The 17,188-nt window shown below is 38.5% G+C and overlaps 3 protein-coding genes and 1 long non-coding RNA gene across 4 annotated transcripts; 2 read left to right on the top strand and 2 right to left on the bottom strand.

The window, feature by feature from the left end:
• Window positions 1-647: 647 nt before the first annotated feature.
• On the bottom strand, window positions 648-6,008 carry LOC111250123 (smoothelin-like protein 1). Its single transcript, XM_022804868.2, has 4 exons — window positions 5,945-6,008; window positions 5,023-5,100; window positions 1,766-1,917; window positions 648-1,272 (listed from the first exon to the last, which is right to left on the bottom strand). The coding sequence occupies exons 2-4, from the start codon at window positions 5,092-5,094 to the stop codon at window positions 1,143-1,145; spliced, it is 354 nt and encodes a 117-aa protein (XP_022660603.1). The 5' UTR covers window positions 5,095-5,100; window positions 5,945-6,008; the 3' UTR covers window positions 648-1,142.
• LOC147756045 (uncharacterized) lies at window positions 5,029-8,171 on the top strand. Its single transcript, XR_015327364.1, has 2 exons — window positions 5,029-5,129; window positions 6,001-8,171. It is a non-coding gene; the product is annotated as an uncharacterized LOC147756045 (long non-coding RNA).
• Window positions 8,172-10,185: 2,014 nt separating this feature from the next.
• Window positions 10,186-13,344, bottom strand: EMC3 (ER membrane protein complex subunit 3). Its single transcript, XM_022801322.2, has 4 exons — window positions 12,985-13,344; window positions 12,198-12,459; window positions 11,673-11,912; window positions 10,186-11,463 (listed from the first exon to the last, which is right to left on the bottom strand). The coding sequence occupies exons 1-4, from the start codon at window positions 13,131-13,133 to the stop codon at window positions 11,374-11,376; spliced, it is 741 nt and encodes a 246-aa protein (XP_022657057.1). The 5' UTR covers window positions 13,134-13,344; the 3' UTR covers window positions 10,186-11,373.
• A 138-nt stretch (window positions 13,345-13,482) lies between these two features.
• On the top strand, window positions 13,483-17,032 carry Pex3 (peroxisomal biogenesis factor 3). Its single transcript, XM_022801317.2, has 3 exons — window positions 13,483-13,730; window positions 14,599-14,782; window positions 15,077-17,032. The coding sequence occupies exons 1-3, from the start codon at window positions 13,639-13,641 to the stop codon at window positions 15,803-15,805; spliced, it is 1,005 nt and encodes a 334-aa protein (XP_022657052.1). The 5' UTR covers window positions 13,483-13,638; the 3' UTR covers window positions 15,806-17,032.
• Window positions 17,033-17,188: the final 156 nt, after the last annotated feature.

The following is a 17,188-nucleotide window of genomic DNA, read 5'->3' as shown; positions in this document are numbered from 1 at the left end:
GTATATTCCAACAACCTCGAAGCACGTGAGTGTACAGCACTACTATATCCAGCGGCTAATGTTCGCGTGTCTATGTACACAGGCAGTTTTTTTATACAATGTCATAATGGGAAAGTCTGCAACGATTGACGTCACCACAACACCCTATCATGTCTGTCGTTTGGGTGAACTAAGAGTAGTTTAAACAGAAGGTCTAAAGAGGGTCTTGCTTGTGTAGGCAGTTCCCTCTTTTTACAGCACTACTTTGATACCACGCTAGAGTCTACCAATTTACCACGCGGGGGTGTATCCTTTTATCGCATCCATTGATCCAGCTATTAGCATGGTAAAAAGAAGATAGCCTTTTACCAACAGTCATGCTCTTCTCTACCACTAAGAAGAACGCGCGATCCATTACAGAGATAACAACTAATTTTAATTTTTGGTTAATTCCAGAGCAAGCTGCTGCCCTATCTCGTAAACGTGCAACTATTACTGATGTGAGTAAAATAGCTGATTTCTAAGATAGGCAGGCATGTATACACGAGTATGAGCAGGATACTAGGCTTCTTCCCTCCAGTTCGCTTCCACTACAGAATCCTACTTTGCTGCTACTACGTACTCAACACGAACTACGCTAAGTAAAAAGATAAAGACCCATTCCGAGATAAGGGGTAATAATGGATACATAGGCATTTATTATTCACATGAATGTGTGAAGTGCCCTGACAATGTGACACACTTAAGGTTGTATTCCGTGGTAGTTATGAATAATGGCTGCGACAATAGTAGCGATTCCAATTCTGTTTATGAATTGTTTTGTCTCGATTCCGGGCCCTGTTCTTTCGTAAGTTAAGTTGTCGCAATGAAGCCTAGTGACCACAATGGATAAAACACATAAAGCAACAAACCTACGCAAAATTAAATAACTATAGAGCTCATATTTTTGCAATGTGTTCGAATAATTGCTCTATACCGTGATCTAGACAGTATTGCGGCATCCGTTCGTCGCCTGTAAATTTTCTAATTCGTTCAACCTCGGCGTTTTCCTTTTCAATTAATCTTTGTAGACACACTACAGTGACATCTTTGTGTACAACTCGTATATTGCTTTTCGCAATTACTATAATTTAACCCTCTCACTTTCAATAACCTGACCCCGTTTATTTGGGCTCAATGGCAATCAGCTTGTGGTAGAGTGACTGAACATAGGTGAAGACACATTTCCAGTCGGGCTTGTCCGTCAGCAGCATATCCTCAGTCGCCAATAGCGGGGTTACACCAAGTCTCTGCCTGTTGACAAACAACACATGATATCACATTTAGAATAAATATAAGCTCATCTATTCATACAAATTATGTAATACTTGTGTACTACAAATAGAGTAAACTTATCAGTGGCAGTTAAATGCATTTAACTAATCTAACCTTAAAACTAAACGGTATAGTAAAAAGGGGTATATAATTCTGCTTTCAAGTAAGTTAACTGCTAGTAATAACATATGTTCAGCTTAACTATACCTGGTTTCATTAGTCACTTCGGACATAAATAATATGCAGGGTGCAGTTTTTCCTTTACACTATGACAGTTCAACACCATTTTGCCAAAACCTATGCCTTGTTTCCACTATGTTATTAGGCTGATAGTTGCATGTCAGCCACATGCATGACTATTCCTTCATAAATCTTTGACATAATCCATTGCATCATAAACATTATGCGATTGTGGTATCGCGTGTACCAGGTGCAAAAGGTGGGTCCTACTACTCCTACATAACAAACTTACTCGGCTGTGATAAAGGCGAGATCAAAGTTCTCCTTCTTGTTAGCGGGATCCAGGGTAGCGTAGTCGAATGCATCGGGCAGATGATGGTGGATTAATGCACAGAACGCAAGACCATCATTCCAGGACGACGAAAAGTTCTCAATATTTACGTTCTGTAGCAGAAAAAGCGTACAGGGACGACAAAGACTTGAAGTATACTCGTTTATCAATAGTCAATCAAACTGAAACCATTCCATAAATCGAACCGTATCTGCATCGCTCTTGAAAGGAATCGAATTTTCAATTCAAGAGTACTAAGTTACCATGGCTCTTTAATTACATGTACAGTTAATGTGATTTAAAAATTATGGATATATTGTATACAGAAATATATTTAACGTAATCGAGCGAAACTTATATGGTATTCTGTTTACGCTAATTTCAGTGCTCGCGATCTACTCAGACTATGATACAGACAATATATGCATTATATAAATATATGCTTAGCCGACGATTGCGTACTCTATTATAAACCACCTACTGTAAGTACTGGTTGTAGGTATTAGGTGTCTCAGTTAAATAAGTCTACTACTTTCGCATGCTGCTTTATGCCTCTACCATTCGCTAAACCATCAAAGAACAGACGCTGAAGTGACGCTTTTGCTGGTTTGTTTCTCTGGTTTGTTTACCCACCCTTTTGAACTTGTTTCAACGTTTGATTTTCCGATGGTGTTCTATACCGCTTACCGTAACTAAACCAGTTAGACAGTACGGTAACAGCGCACAGCCAAGCCCATTGATCTGTATAGGATAGCATCTACACCCTTACCAAATCGTACAAACCTGTATACGTTCGGTCAGCATATACACGTATATCTGTCTGATTACCAATTTGGCTCTGTAGGTAGACTGTACAAGTTGGCACAAATCGGCTAAATTAGCACGAATCAGACACGATAAAAATGCTGTTATTAAGAAAGACGCTACCCACTCCTCGGAACTCCAGATCAGAGAAGAACATATTAAGTTGAGCGCCTTCCATCCTAGCTGATCGATAATCTTATTTATCGCTTAAAAATAGTAAGGCAACCAATTACAATACACACTTGGTTGCAGACAATAATAGAGCGAGAACGGTGGCGAAAAATCAGACCGATTGCTTGTTCCAGATCAGCACTGGCACAGCATACCCCTTTTTGAGCCGTGTAATTATTACTCAAGATAGTGACGTTGTGGCGTGCTTATTGGGAAAAACAAATCGAGACAACGTGCAATAATAACTGAAGCGGTACGTTTGTATATTCTCAGATGTCGAAGAGGTGAGAAAACTGACCTTGATAGGATAAAGCTGTAATGAGTTGGCGAAAGTTCGAAACTCGGTTTAGTACACTTGTTGTCGACACTATAAAAGGATCACAAAAAGGACATTGGATGATGCATTACATCGACGCACATTATATTTATGACAGAATACTGAAAAACTATTGCAAAATTCTCTCAGCCTAGTGACAACAGTGCGTATGTTTACGCTGCACCGTCTACAAGTGTTTGTCTTCGCCACCGCTTGTGGGCGTCATCCCATCTAAGCAGTGGCGCTCTTACCCAATAGGAGGAACGAGCATTAACATAACGAGCATTTGGCTAGCGATGTATTTGAACATCCTTTGTGTTCTTAATGCACCGAGTGCACACCACAAGAGTTCTTTATTGGGTCTTTCGTCTTACGTGTGTGTTCGAGGCGCTCATCATCAATATGATGTGGGTAGCCTTTACGATGACCTTTCAAACTTTGAACGTCCGTTGGCCGTAAACACAAGCAAAACTGAGCTATCGAATTTGTCTTTTGGCTATTTTTATGTAGTCAGTATATGTATATATATATAGTTTCTATTTGTTACTGCACTAGTATTGAAGACAAAGTCTGTTGAATAAAAAGTAAAGGGCCCTCAGGGCTACTTAATTGAACAGAAAAGTACAATCAAACACCCACGTAAGTAGTTTAACAGTGAACCAACAACAAAAGTTCCATAGCGCAAGCTAAAACTAGGGGGTTTTGCTGCTGAACATTCAGGATTATGTGTGTTAGTTATAACGAATTAAAATGACTTTGCTTTGATTACGCGCAAAGAATCCATACACTTTAGAACGCTAACCTAAACAAATATTGAGTCAGTGAAAATTCAACAGTTTTTTGTTCGATCAGAATACCGAGTCATATAACGAAGATGATTTTCTAGGACGGCGCTGGTGTTTTGAACTCGACGATTGCCCAAAGGCGTATGTGTAATCGCAGAGCCTAGTTCTTGGGGAGGGCGTTGTGCTTGCCTGCTCAAGAACGACCAAATGTCTATAAGTAGAATTACGGTGGCTTTCTTTTCATAGTCTTTCTCACGTCTAGCCTGTCAGAATCGAAATAAGCACTGACCGTCCACATATTGCGCCAACAACGTACGAAGCCATTTGAATGTCGCACCTGTAATTTTAGCCTGTACAAACAATTTTCATATGAAGTGACGATAAGGATTTTATCGTGAACGAGACGTTTTTAGACGTAGTGGCCACTGGCCACAGTCGTAAATGATTTCTGCTGTCAGCCGATCTCATATATATTCATGCTCAGATATATTTCCATATGATTTCATATCGGTACTGATATTTTCACAATGACGTTACACAATGAGGTTCGAAGAAAGCGGTTGTTTATAGTTAACTTTTTGAAACTATTCAACTTAACTAAGGTGTGTGTATGTGAGTTATATAGTTATCACAGTGTAAGCAGTTGTTTTCTGTAACCGAAACCTGCGAGCTGTACAAATAAAGCGCAGAGACGTAATACGGTAATGTAAAATTCATCACCATGTTATGTTTTGTACAGCTAACTGAAAGCTAGAGTCTTCGCAGGGCAATTCCTGGTGGCAATATGCGTCTTCCTTAGAATTTATTATCAGGGTCCATCGAATGTATGGCTAACTAAATGATCAGCTTTATCTTGAACGGTGTCAGTGTGGTACCTTGTACAACTAACCCTCCCACTAATAAAATTCTGGCATCGTCGGGATAGACATACATATTACGATAGATACTTACAAACCCTATATGAAACGCATTACAATTTCATAGTTTGTTTCGAATGTACAGGCTCAAAATTACCTAGTACTTTGGTTTGAAACTAGGTGTTCATATCTTTTCTCTTAGACCATATGCAAGGTATATTTGAATATTTCAACCATAGATTCAAAATGGAATGATCTCTGCTTGGTGATAAAAAAAAGACTTACATCGTACTCTTGTGTTTTGGCTTTAGCCCAACGCAAAAGCATCGCCTTAGCTTCGGCGACGTTCAGCGGCATTTTTCCCTGCAAGACGGTAAAAAGGCAAACAGAAGGTAACTAGCACTTGAAAAATATATTTTTATCACAATAAATGTAACCATTACAGTACGTTTCGTCCTAGCTGTCTTATCCAGATGACACCAAACGTAGTAAAAACATAATTACTTAACCGAGTTACTTAACTTGTGCTCAGGCAGCTTAAGCAAGCTCAGAATACATATTCAAACGCAAAAACGAACTGCACCAGAAAGGTTTCGAAACATTGGCCAGAACTGAAAAAGCTTCTATATATAATAACATTTTTAAAGACAGCATTTATTTAGTGTACAACGTACATCACATGAATTTACATTGTAACTAATATATATATAACGATGTATATGATATAATAATGTAATCTTTTCAAGATTACTACACTAGTCCAACACCTGGATCAAACGTATAAAAGAGCTATGTATATGTGTATAAGTGACATACGTATAAGAGTCAACAAAATTTTGTTGACTACTGATGACAATTATGCGCTGATTGTCAGCCACCTATCTTATTGTCAAAAGTAATCAATTCTATATCACTAAGGATTAACTAATTTCGGCCCAGATAAGGATTCAAGTTACCTAAATGTTGTTCTAAATACTTACAGACAGCTTAGGGTCTTTAGAGGTAACTGATTAATGTATCTGTTCCTTTGTGCGCGCATCGAAATTCGACAATCAACACTAGTGTACACCTATGTTCGTGTTTCACGCCTAATATTTCAGCCCTTCGCACGTGTCCATAAGTTCAGCAGGCAAACGCGTTATCCACTGCGTTGCTGCTAAAACAACTTACTCCTATAATAATACTTGACCAGTATCGAGACACCTACCTTGACGTGTGTGTTGCTGGCTGATTACCAATACTAAAAGCGACTTTTGCTTTCAGATGCTGGGTCACTTAACTTTTTTAGCGGCCAACTGAGGCTTTCCGCACTCGTTAGCTATAGACTTGGACAGTAAGCGAAACAAAAACGTAGATATAAGAGAGAACAGTGCATGAACTCTTGCGGATACCCTCACCCCGTGAGGGTCGTCTCATAGGGGCCGGCGCTCTGCGAGATGAACCAGAGCGGCCGCCCTCAACCGCGCGCGGTTGTGTGGCCTATAGAACAAGCACCCGCAATAAAATATACTTCGCATAAAAGCTACATTGTGCTGACTACGGGTTGTGGTCGATCACAGCAGATCTAACCAAAGATGTAAATAATAGGGTCACGTTTACTGTTGATTGACACTGTAAGATACCGTGCAACTTAGATCGATACTAAGCTGAGAGAAAATAGGCATTACTTTATTTTAGGTGATAAACACCGAATTAATAAATTAGCATCCCTATTAATAATGGTTATTAATAGTATCCTCCGTTGCCAAAGTAGATGATTCCATTCATATTGTTGCGGATTCATTGGAGGCGATATCTAAAAACTAAAGGTTTCCATTGCATTGCAGTAGCTTAGGCAGAAGTTGATGTGTCCAAGACTACGACGACAGTGCTAACGAAAAGTCTCTATCCAGATATAAATACGGGAATAATGGTAGGCGGCGTGTAAGTAGTATAATCACATAAAAAGTGCGAGCACGACTGTCTACGTGCAGTTTCGTTTGAACTTTTCAGGGAAATTAGCAAGTAAATATATTATCTGTTGTGAGGTCGCAGATTTGTAATGTTGAACGCTTTTTTTTGAATGGGTAGGTAACGACGAGAATTTTTTGAGATTTATCGAAATACGACCTGTTTTGTAATCGATAATGTGTTTAAAGCTGTGCACATGGTTACGCACTTTAGGTAGCCTCTCGACTGAATGGTACAGCATTCTCAACATATTTTCATATTATTTTAGTTCTAAGACTAATTCATTTATCCATATAAGCTTCTACATTGCGCTTAGTAGTATCATACAGCACTAGCTAAACAAAGGAATTACGAAACGCTTAATGATGGGACAGTTCAACTTTAATCAGTCTGTCAATATCAGAACTGAGACACAGGTAACATCTGAGCAAGTGCTTACCCAGTGATCATTATTAGCCAAGTGTCTTGCATATACATAAGCTATACACAACCAATTTAAAGAGTGGCCAGGTTTTAAAACGCGCGGAAGTTTTTGCTTTGAAGCAGCAAAAGATTAATGTCATTCGTCAGACACCATTAAGTACGATGCACGTGTGCATTTCGTGCTATTGTTCGGTTAGCCGATCCGCGTCTCTGATTCAGCATTCAACGTATATCATATATATGTATCATTTTCAACACTTACTTAACACCTCTATCAGGCACATACATACATATGGTCATTTATAATCACAACAACGAAGATTGTGACGTAGGTATTTTTTATGATAAAGTCATTGCATATTCTAGTCGAATGACTGATCTTTGTTAAAAATAGCGTGAGATAAATCATCGACAATATAGTCATTTTTATGGAGAAGGAATTGAATTTTGTGGAAAATTTTTATTTAACTGTTATATTTAATAAAATAAGTTATATATCAGTTGACTTATCGTTGATAAGATAAGACAACAGGATATTTATATTGATTGGAACTAATAAAACTAGGGCGATACCTTGTCTTAATATATTAGAATATAATTGCATAGGTGCGTACGTTTTCAGTCTATAGTTTGATGCTTAAGTCAATGTACACCCCTACCATAAACGAAAAAGCGTTTGGCCTCTACCGATGCCAGCCTTCTAAGTATTCCCTTACAGAGCTAGTTCAACCAACTGAGCGCAGGAGCTATGTAATGAATTCCCCAAGTTATTGACACAGATATATTTCGGACCATCTACCACCTACCGTCCTATATCCATTGTGTAAAAGAATCCGCCCTGAATTATTCACATTTTTTGAACAACGCCAGCAATAATTTGTTGTCAATGCTGATTTTGTTGTTGCACTATGCGAGCTGTGTTACATGAGACTCATTTGCTTCTTGGCTGATCTCAGCCCCCGCAAGCTGCTGGCTTGAAGGTTTATATGGTTGAATAAAGTAGATTTACATTGAGTTGTATTCAGATAAATAAAATTTTAAATCCAGTGTTTGACATATGAGCCAGCTTTCATTATTTTATGTATTAAGGCATTTAATACGCAGGCGTGCATGAGTATCAGTTGTACATACTGCTGAGAGATAAAATGCCGTTTAATTAATTAAATAAACGACATTTTAAACGTTCTATAAATGTGTTCCTTTTAACCTTCTACAGCTTTTCAGAGTAGTTCGTAACCAAAATTTGCTACTAAATCAAGCGGTTGAAGACTACGTAAGGCCCGAGATTATGACGACGGCAAAATATCAAAGTATCAAGTACGCTATATGCTGTGTTCACGCATCACTAGAAAAGATTAGAGGCTTAAAATGTTCAATAGATTCATCTGCTACTATTTTAACAGAGCTTAAAGTAAACAAACTAAATTGCTACCTACTCTTTCTATATTCATTGATTACCATTTAGAAAATTCCAGCAGGGCATGCAAGCAGGACAATCTCATACACCGCAGAAAATGATTTTGAGGTTTGAAGGTGCATAAGCTGACAAAAATACATTTACGTGGCAGATGAGCGTCCAAACTGCCAGAGAATGAGAATCCGGCATATTTTTTTGGTCCTCTAGGGTGAAGAATTGATCGTCGACAAAGTTTTAAAGGTATTAATAAATGGTATTTACAGGCTACGCGATTATGGGAGTATGCTGGGGATCACTGAGATTTCCATTGCAGTTGTACGGTGATGCAACGGCTCATTCTCTTTCAAAACGTGCCGATGAATCGCCCTTTCTTTTATCAGGGGAGTGCTGGGTTGTTTCTTGGGTAGCAGCGAATCCCAACTTTGGCACTGTTTTTGTCTTTTTTTTTTTATTTGGATACGCCTGGGGAAGCTCACCTTTTGTTACTCAGTAATGTTGCCTGGTTTGATTACAATAAAGAGAAGTAACATTGTTGATGCCTTTTCTCATGGTCTATGGATTCGATCGAAGGAACGACTGACTGGCACTGGCTCTACGGCAGAGTGAAGTGAATACCGACAAACGCTCACTTTTTACTCCGCAACGATTAACCAAAAAAATAGTTCGAGTTTTACCTTCCACGCTAACATTGAGTATCACTTCACATAGTTAATCCATTCTAGTATGAAACGAAGTGTGTTTACACGTGGTTTTGAACCAGGGCATGCGTCTCCAAGCTTAGTTGGCACATACCCTTCCTTTGCACTAATGAGCAGTCCACTTTCTAGCGTCGTATATTTTTTCCATAAAGGGCAAATCGTTTCTTACAGTAAGATTTTTAACTTTCAAGCTATAACTGCGGCGCTCATTTAAGGACATTCTCAAACCAGTGCATACATTCTGTTGTCCCCAAGCTCCAGCGCCAAGAAGCGCCCAAGGCAACCCAAGAAAAGGTTGTCTTGAGTGTTTCTGGTGCAAAATTCTTAAACGATAGCTTCACCGTATGAACCAATATCGCTCTGGCCCTAAACGCAGAGCTTGTTTCAGTAAGATCACGCACTGAGGTGTCTATGAGTTGGAACTCCCTATGGGCAGAAGAAATGGCGCCTATCTGCTAACGAGAAGAGCTTATTCTATTTTAGCACAGGATTTTTTGTAACAGAGAAGTTGAACCGTCTTTGTTGTTGCTTTATTTACGAAAGATTCAATCACAACAAACAACAGTTAATTAGACTGGTAACACAGTTAAGGAATTGTCGACGATGGTATATATAATTAGGTTAAAACCTCAAAAAACTTCTTGACATACTTATCATAATGAGAAAATCTTCTACACAGCCCATTTAAAAAAGTTAGAAAACAAACAATTTTTTTATTTACTTAGAGCCCCTAGCTCTACTAACTAGTTTAAGTACATGTTTGTTTAACTACTTTGTGCTTGTGCAAGTTTTTTTACCACTCATGGAAAGCGACGTTAAACGCGACGGATTGGCACGTTACATAGACAACTTGTCTGCACAAATACTAGCCATCTAAACGGCGAACTTCCCTGTATAAGAGGAAACAGTTATCAATTAGAATCTATAAATCACCTACCTACGAAAGATAAGACTGCTTAATTATAAATTATGCACATAGCCTCTTTTTGTATTTTATGTAAACATACATTCGCCATTAATAATAAATATCATACTAGATTAGCATACACTCCTGTGTGTGTGTGTATGTATATATATATATATATATTCACAAGCGATATATAATGGCGCAAAGAGCGCTCGCTGTCCTATCGCTCTGAATAAACCTATATAATATACGCACCATAGACGATAGCATTTACTCCGTTTACTTTTTTTGCCTTTATCTTTTGTTCACCTACTCTTCGAGCTTTCCATTGTAAAACGGTTTTTTAATGCTTGGTTCTGATGTGGCATTTCCTAGTTCGGACGTTTAACTCAAGTAAACTAAGGCTTGTCTACCGCGGACATCCTTTATTAGAATTTTGAATTCGAACATAAGAGTGTGGTACCAATTTTCGTCTAAATTCGTTCAACTAGCTATTATAGATATACAGCGCATTTAGAACTCAGCTACCAGATTTTGAAAGATGAAGGCTTTCAGTTAGTACTGGGCTTATCTGTATAAATAGCAGATTTAGTATTCTAAGCCGCATAGCGACAATACACTTTTTTTGTTATCATTCACTACAATACGAAATACGAACTTCGATTTTTGCACCGCCCACAACTACTAACACCGCAGGGCTAGTCGTGTTTATCAGTCTATAAAATGAAACTCTTGTTGGTTCTGACGTATCAGCCTGTGGCATAGTATATGGCACGACATGTCATTTACATGCGCCTCCCTTGATTGGCTCTGCCGAAACGGTAAGGAAAATAATTATTATATCTTTTTTTTTATATAGAATTTTTTCTAAACGGCAAAATACGAATTCTTCACAGCTACTATGTCTTTGCATCTAAGAAACAAACACAGTGTAACAATGCTTGTTTCTTCACCCGAATAAAAATTGAGAATAAATAGAAAAACTCAAACGATCCCATCTTCTTACTGCTGTGTGAGTTTTCGACTATAAAAGCGCTGTCTTCTAACAACAAGACATATATTATATGTAAATCATGCCTATATTAGATCATGCTTCCAGTTCGATGTCCTCCCTTCTCGCTCTAACTGAGTTTATGTTGTGAATTGAGCCGCCTTATGCACTTGGGTATGTGACGCATGGCTGTCGACTGTACCTTCCCGGTATACAGCTGTATGCGTTAAGGAGTAATGATACACATCATTTAAAATTGTAATGGCTTAGAGCAAAGATCCTCCTCAATACCTGTGAGGGCCCACTTATGATCCACGACCTCCAGTGCTTCCCATTCAGCCTGCAATCACAGATACAAGTCCAGTAAACTATAAGGAACACCTTTTATAAAGTTGTTCAACCATATTTGAATTAGTTTAAAGAATCATTTAAAAACTGCATTTAATGTTACTGTGTCATCGTTGTTGTTAATTGTTAATCTAGGTAGAGTATGCTTCTCAGGAACTGTCAACTACTATATATAAGGCACTGCTCTAATTAAAATAATACCTTAAATGCAGCTTTAGGATCCTGGGGCATTGCTGCAGCCTGTGGTACCATCGAGTCCTGCATTGCACGGGTCGAATCCGCAGCATTATCTTCGCCCAACACAAGCGTATAGATTGAACGCAAGCCAAATACGTTCAGGAAGTACCATGACGCCGATGATACCCAAGAGGCATCTAAAGAGACCAGTTCAATCCCGCGTTGTAACATTGGCTTAAAACGCAACGTCAATGGGAAAGGGACCTGTAAACAGCAATAACGAATACATCAGTTTAAGACAAACGTTCAATCAAGTATTATGTAAAATAGGACAAAAGTTAGTTCACAAATTGCATTGTGACTACTTTAACACTTATAATATGAAGATTCTCAAATTGTCAAGAGACATTTAATCTTCATCCTACATTTGCTGCCGATGTGTGTCCGTACTCATAATACATTAAAAAACTTAATGCAAACTGCCCTACTCATTAGTTCTACGGTATATCTCACTCATGATAAATATAGTGTAGCATCCTGCTTTCTTACCTTGGTTGTAAGAAACCCAGAAAATGTCCAGTTAATCCACCCACCAATAACAATCATGGGAAGCACGTTGGTCAAGTTGCCTTTGAGCATTTCCGACATCATGCTCGGATCTGACATCGGGTTGTTCATTGGTGGGGCGCGCTTCTGGGTCTTCAACCAACCGGTCTCCTCATCATTAAAAAAGTGTTTTCGCATAAAAAATCCGCGCGCAGGAAGGTACTTGCCATTCTCACGTAGATATCGGACTCGTATTAACGCTTGGCTGGTATAATATAGAAGATATAAAAGAATCATGCGAACAAAAGATTAGACTTGCCCGAACGACAAATTAATATTGAGGTGACCTCAAATAGAAAGGTATGTTAGCAAGATTTCCGAACTCGATTTAATCATGCCTGAATGCAATAGTTCTTCAACGTTGAAAATCATGCCTAATAACAGTAACAGAAAGCGGAATATGGGAAACAAATTGTACAATATTAAACAGTGATCCGTTACAATGAAACGTAGAGAAATTAATGCAGTCCTCATATCACCGTGCTATGCCCTGCTAAGTGCCACAGTACATAGATTAACCAATATCCTAATCAGCTGACAGTGTGATAAATGATAAACAAGCTCAGTGTTGGCTTTCTCGTGACTGAAATTAGGGATTTTGCTTAAATGGTTTGCAAAGGAAAGCAGAAGAGGGCTATCCTACTATCTGAATAAACCAAGTACGAAGCTGGTTGGATTGTAAAAGGAAAATACAACCCAGAGCTATTTTCTCTGTCCTAGAAGTTCCAACCTGTCATAAACCTGCTGAAGCTCGGCCTTCCGTGACGAGGTCAATAGGATGGACACGTAGTGGCGTACAATCCCGACAAGAAATGTGATTACTACTATGGGCAAAAACACCCAAATTCGGATATCACGATCTAATACCAAGTCTACCATTGTGAGTCCTGAATCAAACCAACGAACTTTTCTTCCGAATATCTACAACTTGTTTTTTTTCAAAAATCCTCAGCCTGCAGACAGTTCTATTATTGCACGCAGCTAAGAGCGACTCCGAGAATTAGATGTTAGAATATGCGGATCTTGGTGAACATCACAGCGAGCGGATACGCAACCAATTAATTCGGTTTCCAATGAGCCCATAAATAGGCGCTATATGTTTTTATTGTGTAGTGGTGGTACAAATGCATTCATTTATTTCACATCCCACGAGCATGAACCACTTCACTTATGATGCAACGTTCTATGGAGGACATCCCGTACGCTCCAAAGGGGCGGAAACTAGCACGTTTGACGGTGTCTTATTTACACGGAACAAAGCTGTTTTTGCCCATTAGTCCTCTTACCGTTTGCAGTTACTTGGCACTCGGTGGCAGTAGCGTTAAGCAGATTTCATCGTCAGCCGAAGATCCACAACGGTTTAGTTTCGTTCTTGAGGTTTGTTATGTTTTCGAAAGCTGGAGACTTTTTGAGAAGACATCGGAGAAAGTTTCTCATTGGCGGAGTTGTCGCCGGTGGGATATACGTGACGCACAGGTTTGTATTTAGCACCATATATAGGAGATTAGCATGTGATGAAAAAGACCTCCGATTTTTGGATACGGATAACTCAATAAGGATGTTTTCGCCGTCTTTAGGCTTCCGACGGTGGGAAGTGTGTTGAATAACTATTATTAGATGGAACTCGACGACAACGAAATAGGTGAAATATTTCGATGAAATTGAACCCAAATAATGGAAATCGAACGAAGATGTTAACTTGTTTTAATAAAGTTTATTATGATGCAAATATTTGAGAAGTCGATAATAGATAAATGAGTTGTGCCTTTGGTGCATCGCTTTCATATCCGGTTCAGACAAGAATGCATAAGTATTTAGTAGTTGTTGCGATTGTCACAATATTAAATCTTAACAAATTGCATGGGAACATAGTATTATTTAGTTGTTTTATTGAAATACCGATTAAATATGGGAGTATTTTAGCACAAATATTCTTAATCGCATTGCTACCAATCAATCTCAAGAGAGGGCTTTACGCGTTACGTCAATCGACCATTTCTATATAAAGCAACATAAACTGTAGAGTCGATACTTACACATTTGTTCGTTTTTGATTGGTTTCTTCTACATAAATGTATTTACAACGGAATACTTAGCAAAGAACTCAATATCGATGCTCTACGTGTCATGTTATTTTATTATTATTATTATTATTACAGACAAGGCGCTTTTCATGATATTGCTATTGATCAAACAAATATCTTAATTGGCGCAATACTGGATGGCTGTTTTAGCGTATGCATTGCATTTTGCGATAACACAGAATTGTGATGTAAGCACTGAATTCATACTTCTCAGATCTCGGTGAGCATATTTTTACCAACGTGCCACGGTCTTTTTGCAGGTATCTCCGTTATCGTCTTGAGCAATGGCAAGCGGCCCAAATGCAAAAAATGTTAGAGCAGTCGAGACGAGAACAGCACTTCGAATTGATTCAGTCGACCACCGATTCCACAGTATTTAGCTGCGTGCATCGACTACGTAAGACGCTCGACCAGGCTTTAAACATTGAAGAGCTTCTTGAAAAGGTTAGCTATGTCACGTTTCAAATTTTAGATACTCGAGCTTTTTCATAGACTAACATACATAAAAATAAACTTTTGGGACAAGTGTTCGTAGGTGCTTCGAAAGACTATAGCCGTTTAGACAAAAGAAAATGGTTTATCTTCAAGTAAACATCTATTTTTATTTTACAGCTCAAGCGAACATCTATAGGACCCTCGCTACTTAATCATAGTGTATTTGGACTGTCCACTATTTTATGCCTTCCCGTTTACTGATATGCGTGATTCACCGATTGTCGGCTTATTTGCTCCTTAAAGGTCCGTAGCAAGCCTGAGAACCGAATCGAATTATGGGAGGAGATTAAAATTCGGCTAATTACCTATGGAGTTGTATCGGTCTATGCAGAAAGCCTGCTTATCTGCGCTCTCAGGATCCAACTTGGAATCATCGGTGGTCAGGTTTGCACTAACTCCCGTCCGTCGAAGATGAACAAAATTGAGGTACATAAAAAGTACCTTGAAATGACACAGCACTTTCTTAATCAAGGTGTACTTGATCTTGTTCGTGAAGTCAAGACCGTCGTAGTGAAAGCTTTTGAACATATTGAACTTAAGCAGACTGTTACACCGGACGATTTTCTGCTCGCCTACAATTTCGTCCGACAGAACGTGAAAGTTATTGAGGATGCGCCAACCTATCTTATTCATGAGAGCTGGAAACTGACGTGCACAAATCCCGACTTCCCAGACTTTGAGGTTCTGAACCAGATGCTTGCTGAGACTAAAGATATTTTGCAGTGTTTCGATTGCCTGGCTTTGTTGGAAAGCCTTGTCGATCACGGCTTCCGCGATTTACAGGAGCTGGTTAGGAGGAGCTTCGTGTTTCTCGGCCTCGAGCAGTGTCCCATGGTGAAGGTGTTACCAGCACTTAAAACACAAACAGAGAATCGTGGAGAGGTATTCGTCAGAGACAGACTTAAAAGTGACTCATCAATTAATTTTCTGGCCAATGTATATGAAGCATTTTGCAATGAGCCTCCAAAGTAGTTTGATATGACGGTGTTCATTTTTTTCCTCACGGAACTGGTCAGCATAACTAATTATTACTTAACAGCATTCTATTAATCGAAACAAACGAAACAGTTCGAAAAATATTACAGCTATTAACGAGAACCACAGTATTCCCGAACGTCGTTGGGATAATTGCACCTTGAAGAAGCTGTATATCTACGAAATCGCAAAAAATACAACTTGTTTCTGTATATACGACTATTTGGGTCAAGTGAGATATATCTACATATTTTGTGTTGGCTTTTTCCTATGAGATGATAATGCGGCGTTACCGTTACCCTACTAATTTACAGTTCTTATTAATCTTTTATTGCTACGGAGATCCAAGAAGTACGTAAGGGTAGCCTCAAACGAAACAGACGAGCAAATACAACAGGAGCTGCAGCTATTTTTTTCTATTCTAACAGTAAAGTAACATTTTACTTGTCATTATGAGACTTGCACTCTATCCTAAAATATTTCTTGTTATTGCGGGGCTTTTTCTAGCGTTCTAAATAGAGCGCTCCTTTGTAGTACTCAGTTAATTCATTATGAGTTATACCTCAAGGAAAGAATTTTTTAACGCGTACCGAGTTTCTTTTTATTTATGTTAGCATTACCACCTTTATAAGGTATTTGATATTTAGCAATCACAAATTTTGAACCCGATTCTATAATATAATGACTGCCCACCCTAATGCCGCACCCTTATCAAGGCCATTTTTAGTGCTCAAATTGACCATTTTGACGAAAAGTTACAATAAGCAGAATGGATTTGTTAAAGATGACTGCCAAGATTCTAGTGTTACAGAAGTTTAACAGTGAGTATCCATTTTCTAAATAAGCCGGGCACCGCCGATACCAGCTGAGAATTAAATAGGATAAAAAACGTGTAAGCGTTTCTGAAGGCCTTAATCCTATTCGTAGTCTACCGACCTTTATCGTGAAGTTACGCATACTTTCCTTACATAGTTGCATAATTATACAAATGATGTATCAGTACAATAATATTGGAAAGTTAGAGGTAGCCTATGTGACGGTTTTACATTCCAAAAGTTTTACATTTTAAAGAACAGAGTTTCATTTGATTCTGGCCAGAGATGACTGCAAACGACAATATAATAAAGAAATATGTAAGACTAATAGAACTTACTTCACATTGTAGCATACATTTTTATAAACTTAATCGATAATAAATAAACCATAGGTTGAACAAAAGCAGAACGTTTTCTAATCGTATTACCATTTGTACGTTCACACTAACAATATAAATGAAACTATCTATAAGAAAGTAAACGTCACCTTTTAAGTTTATCAGGGTAGCACGACTATAGGTGGCCAACTAGGGTTATATGAAAATATAGCAATAAGGAATAATTA

Source organism: Varroa destructor, unplaced genomic scaffold (genome assembly GCF_002443255.2).
Source record: "Varroa destructor unplaced genomic scaffold, Vdes_3.0 BEIS01000004.1, whole genome shotgun sequence".
In the NCBI taxonomy this organism is placed as follows: Eukaryota; Metazoa; Arthropoda; class Arachnida; order Mesostigmata; family Varroidae; genus Varroa; species Varroa destructor.
The sequence above is the reverse complement of the archived record's forward strand: the minus strand, read 5'-3'. Positions and strand labels throughout refer to the sequence as shown.

Coding starts and splice junctions, on each gene's coding strand:
- LOC111250123 (XM_022804868.2), bottom strand. CDS start 5,094: ATGCCGCTGAACGTCGCCGAAGCTAAGGCGATGCTTTTGCGTTGGGCT. Junction 1,918..5,022: donor CCAAAACACAAGAGTACGAT/GTAAGTCTTTTT, acceptor TTTCTGCTACAG/AACGTAAATATTGAGAACTT. Junction 1,273..1,765: donor CTCGCCTTTATCACAGCCGA/GTAAGTTTGTTA, acceptor GTTTGTCAACAG/GCAGAGACTTGGTGTAACCC.
- EMC3 (XM_022801322.2), bottom strand. CDS start 13,133: ATGGTAGACTTGGTATTAGATCGTGATATCCGAATTTGGGTGTTTTTG. Junction 12,460..12,984: donor CTTCAGCAGGTTTATGACAG/GTTGGAACTTCT, acceptor ATATTATACCAG/CCAAGCGTTAATACGAGTCC. Junction 11,913..12,197: donor CTGGGTTTCTTACAACCAAG/GTAAGAAAGCAG, acceptor TGCTGTTTACAG/GTCCCTTTCCCATTGACGTT.
- Pex3 (XM_022801317.2), top strand. CDS start 13,639: ATGTTTTCGAAAGCTGGAGACTTTTTGAGAAGACATCGGAGAAAGTTT. Junction 13,731..14,598: donor GGGATATACGTGACGCACAG/GTTTGTATTTAG, acceptor GTCTTTTTGCAG/GTATCTCCGTTATCGTCTTG. Junction 14,783..15,076: donor TTGAAGAGCTTCTTGAAAAG/GTTAGCTATGTC, acceptor TGCTCCTTAAAG/GTCCGTAGCAAGCCTGAGAA.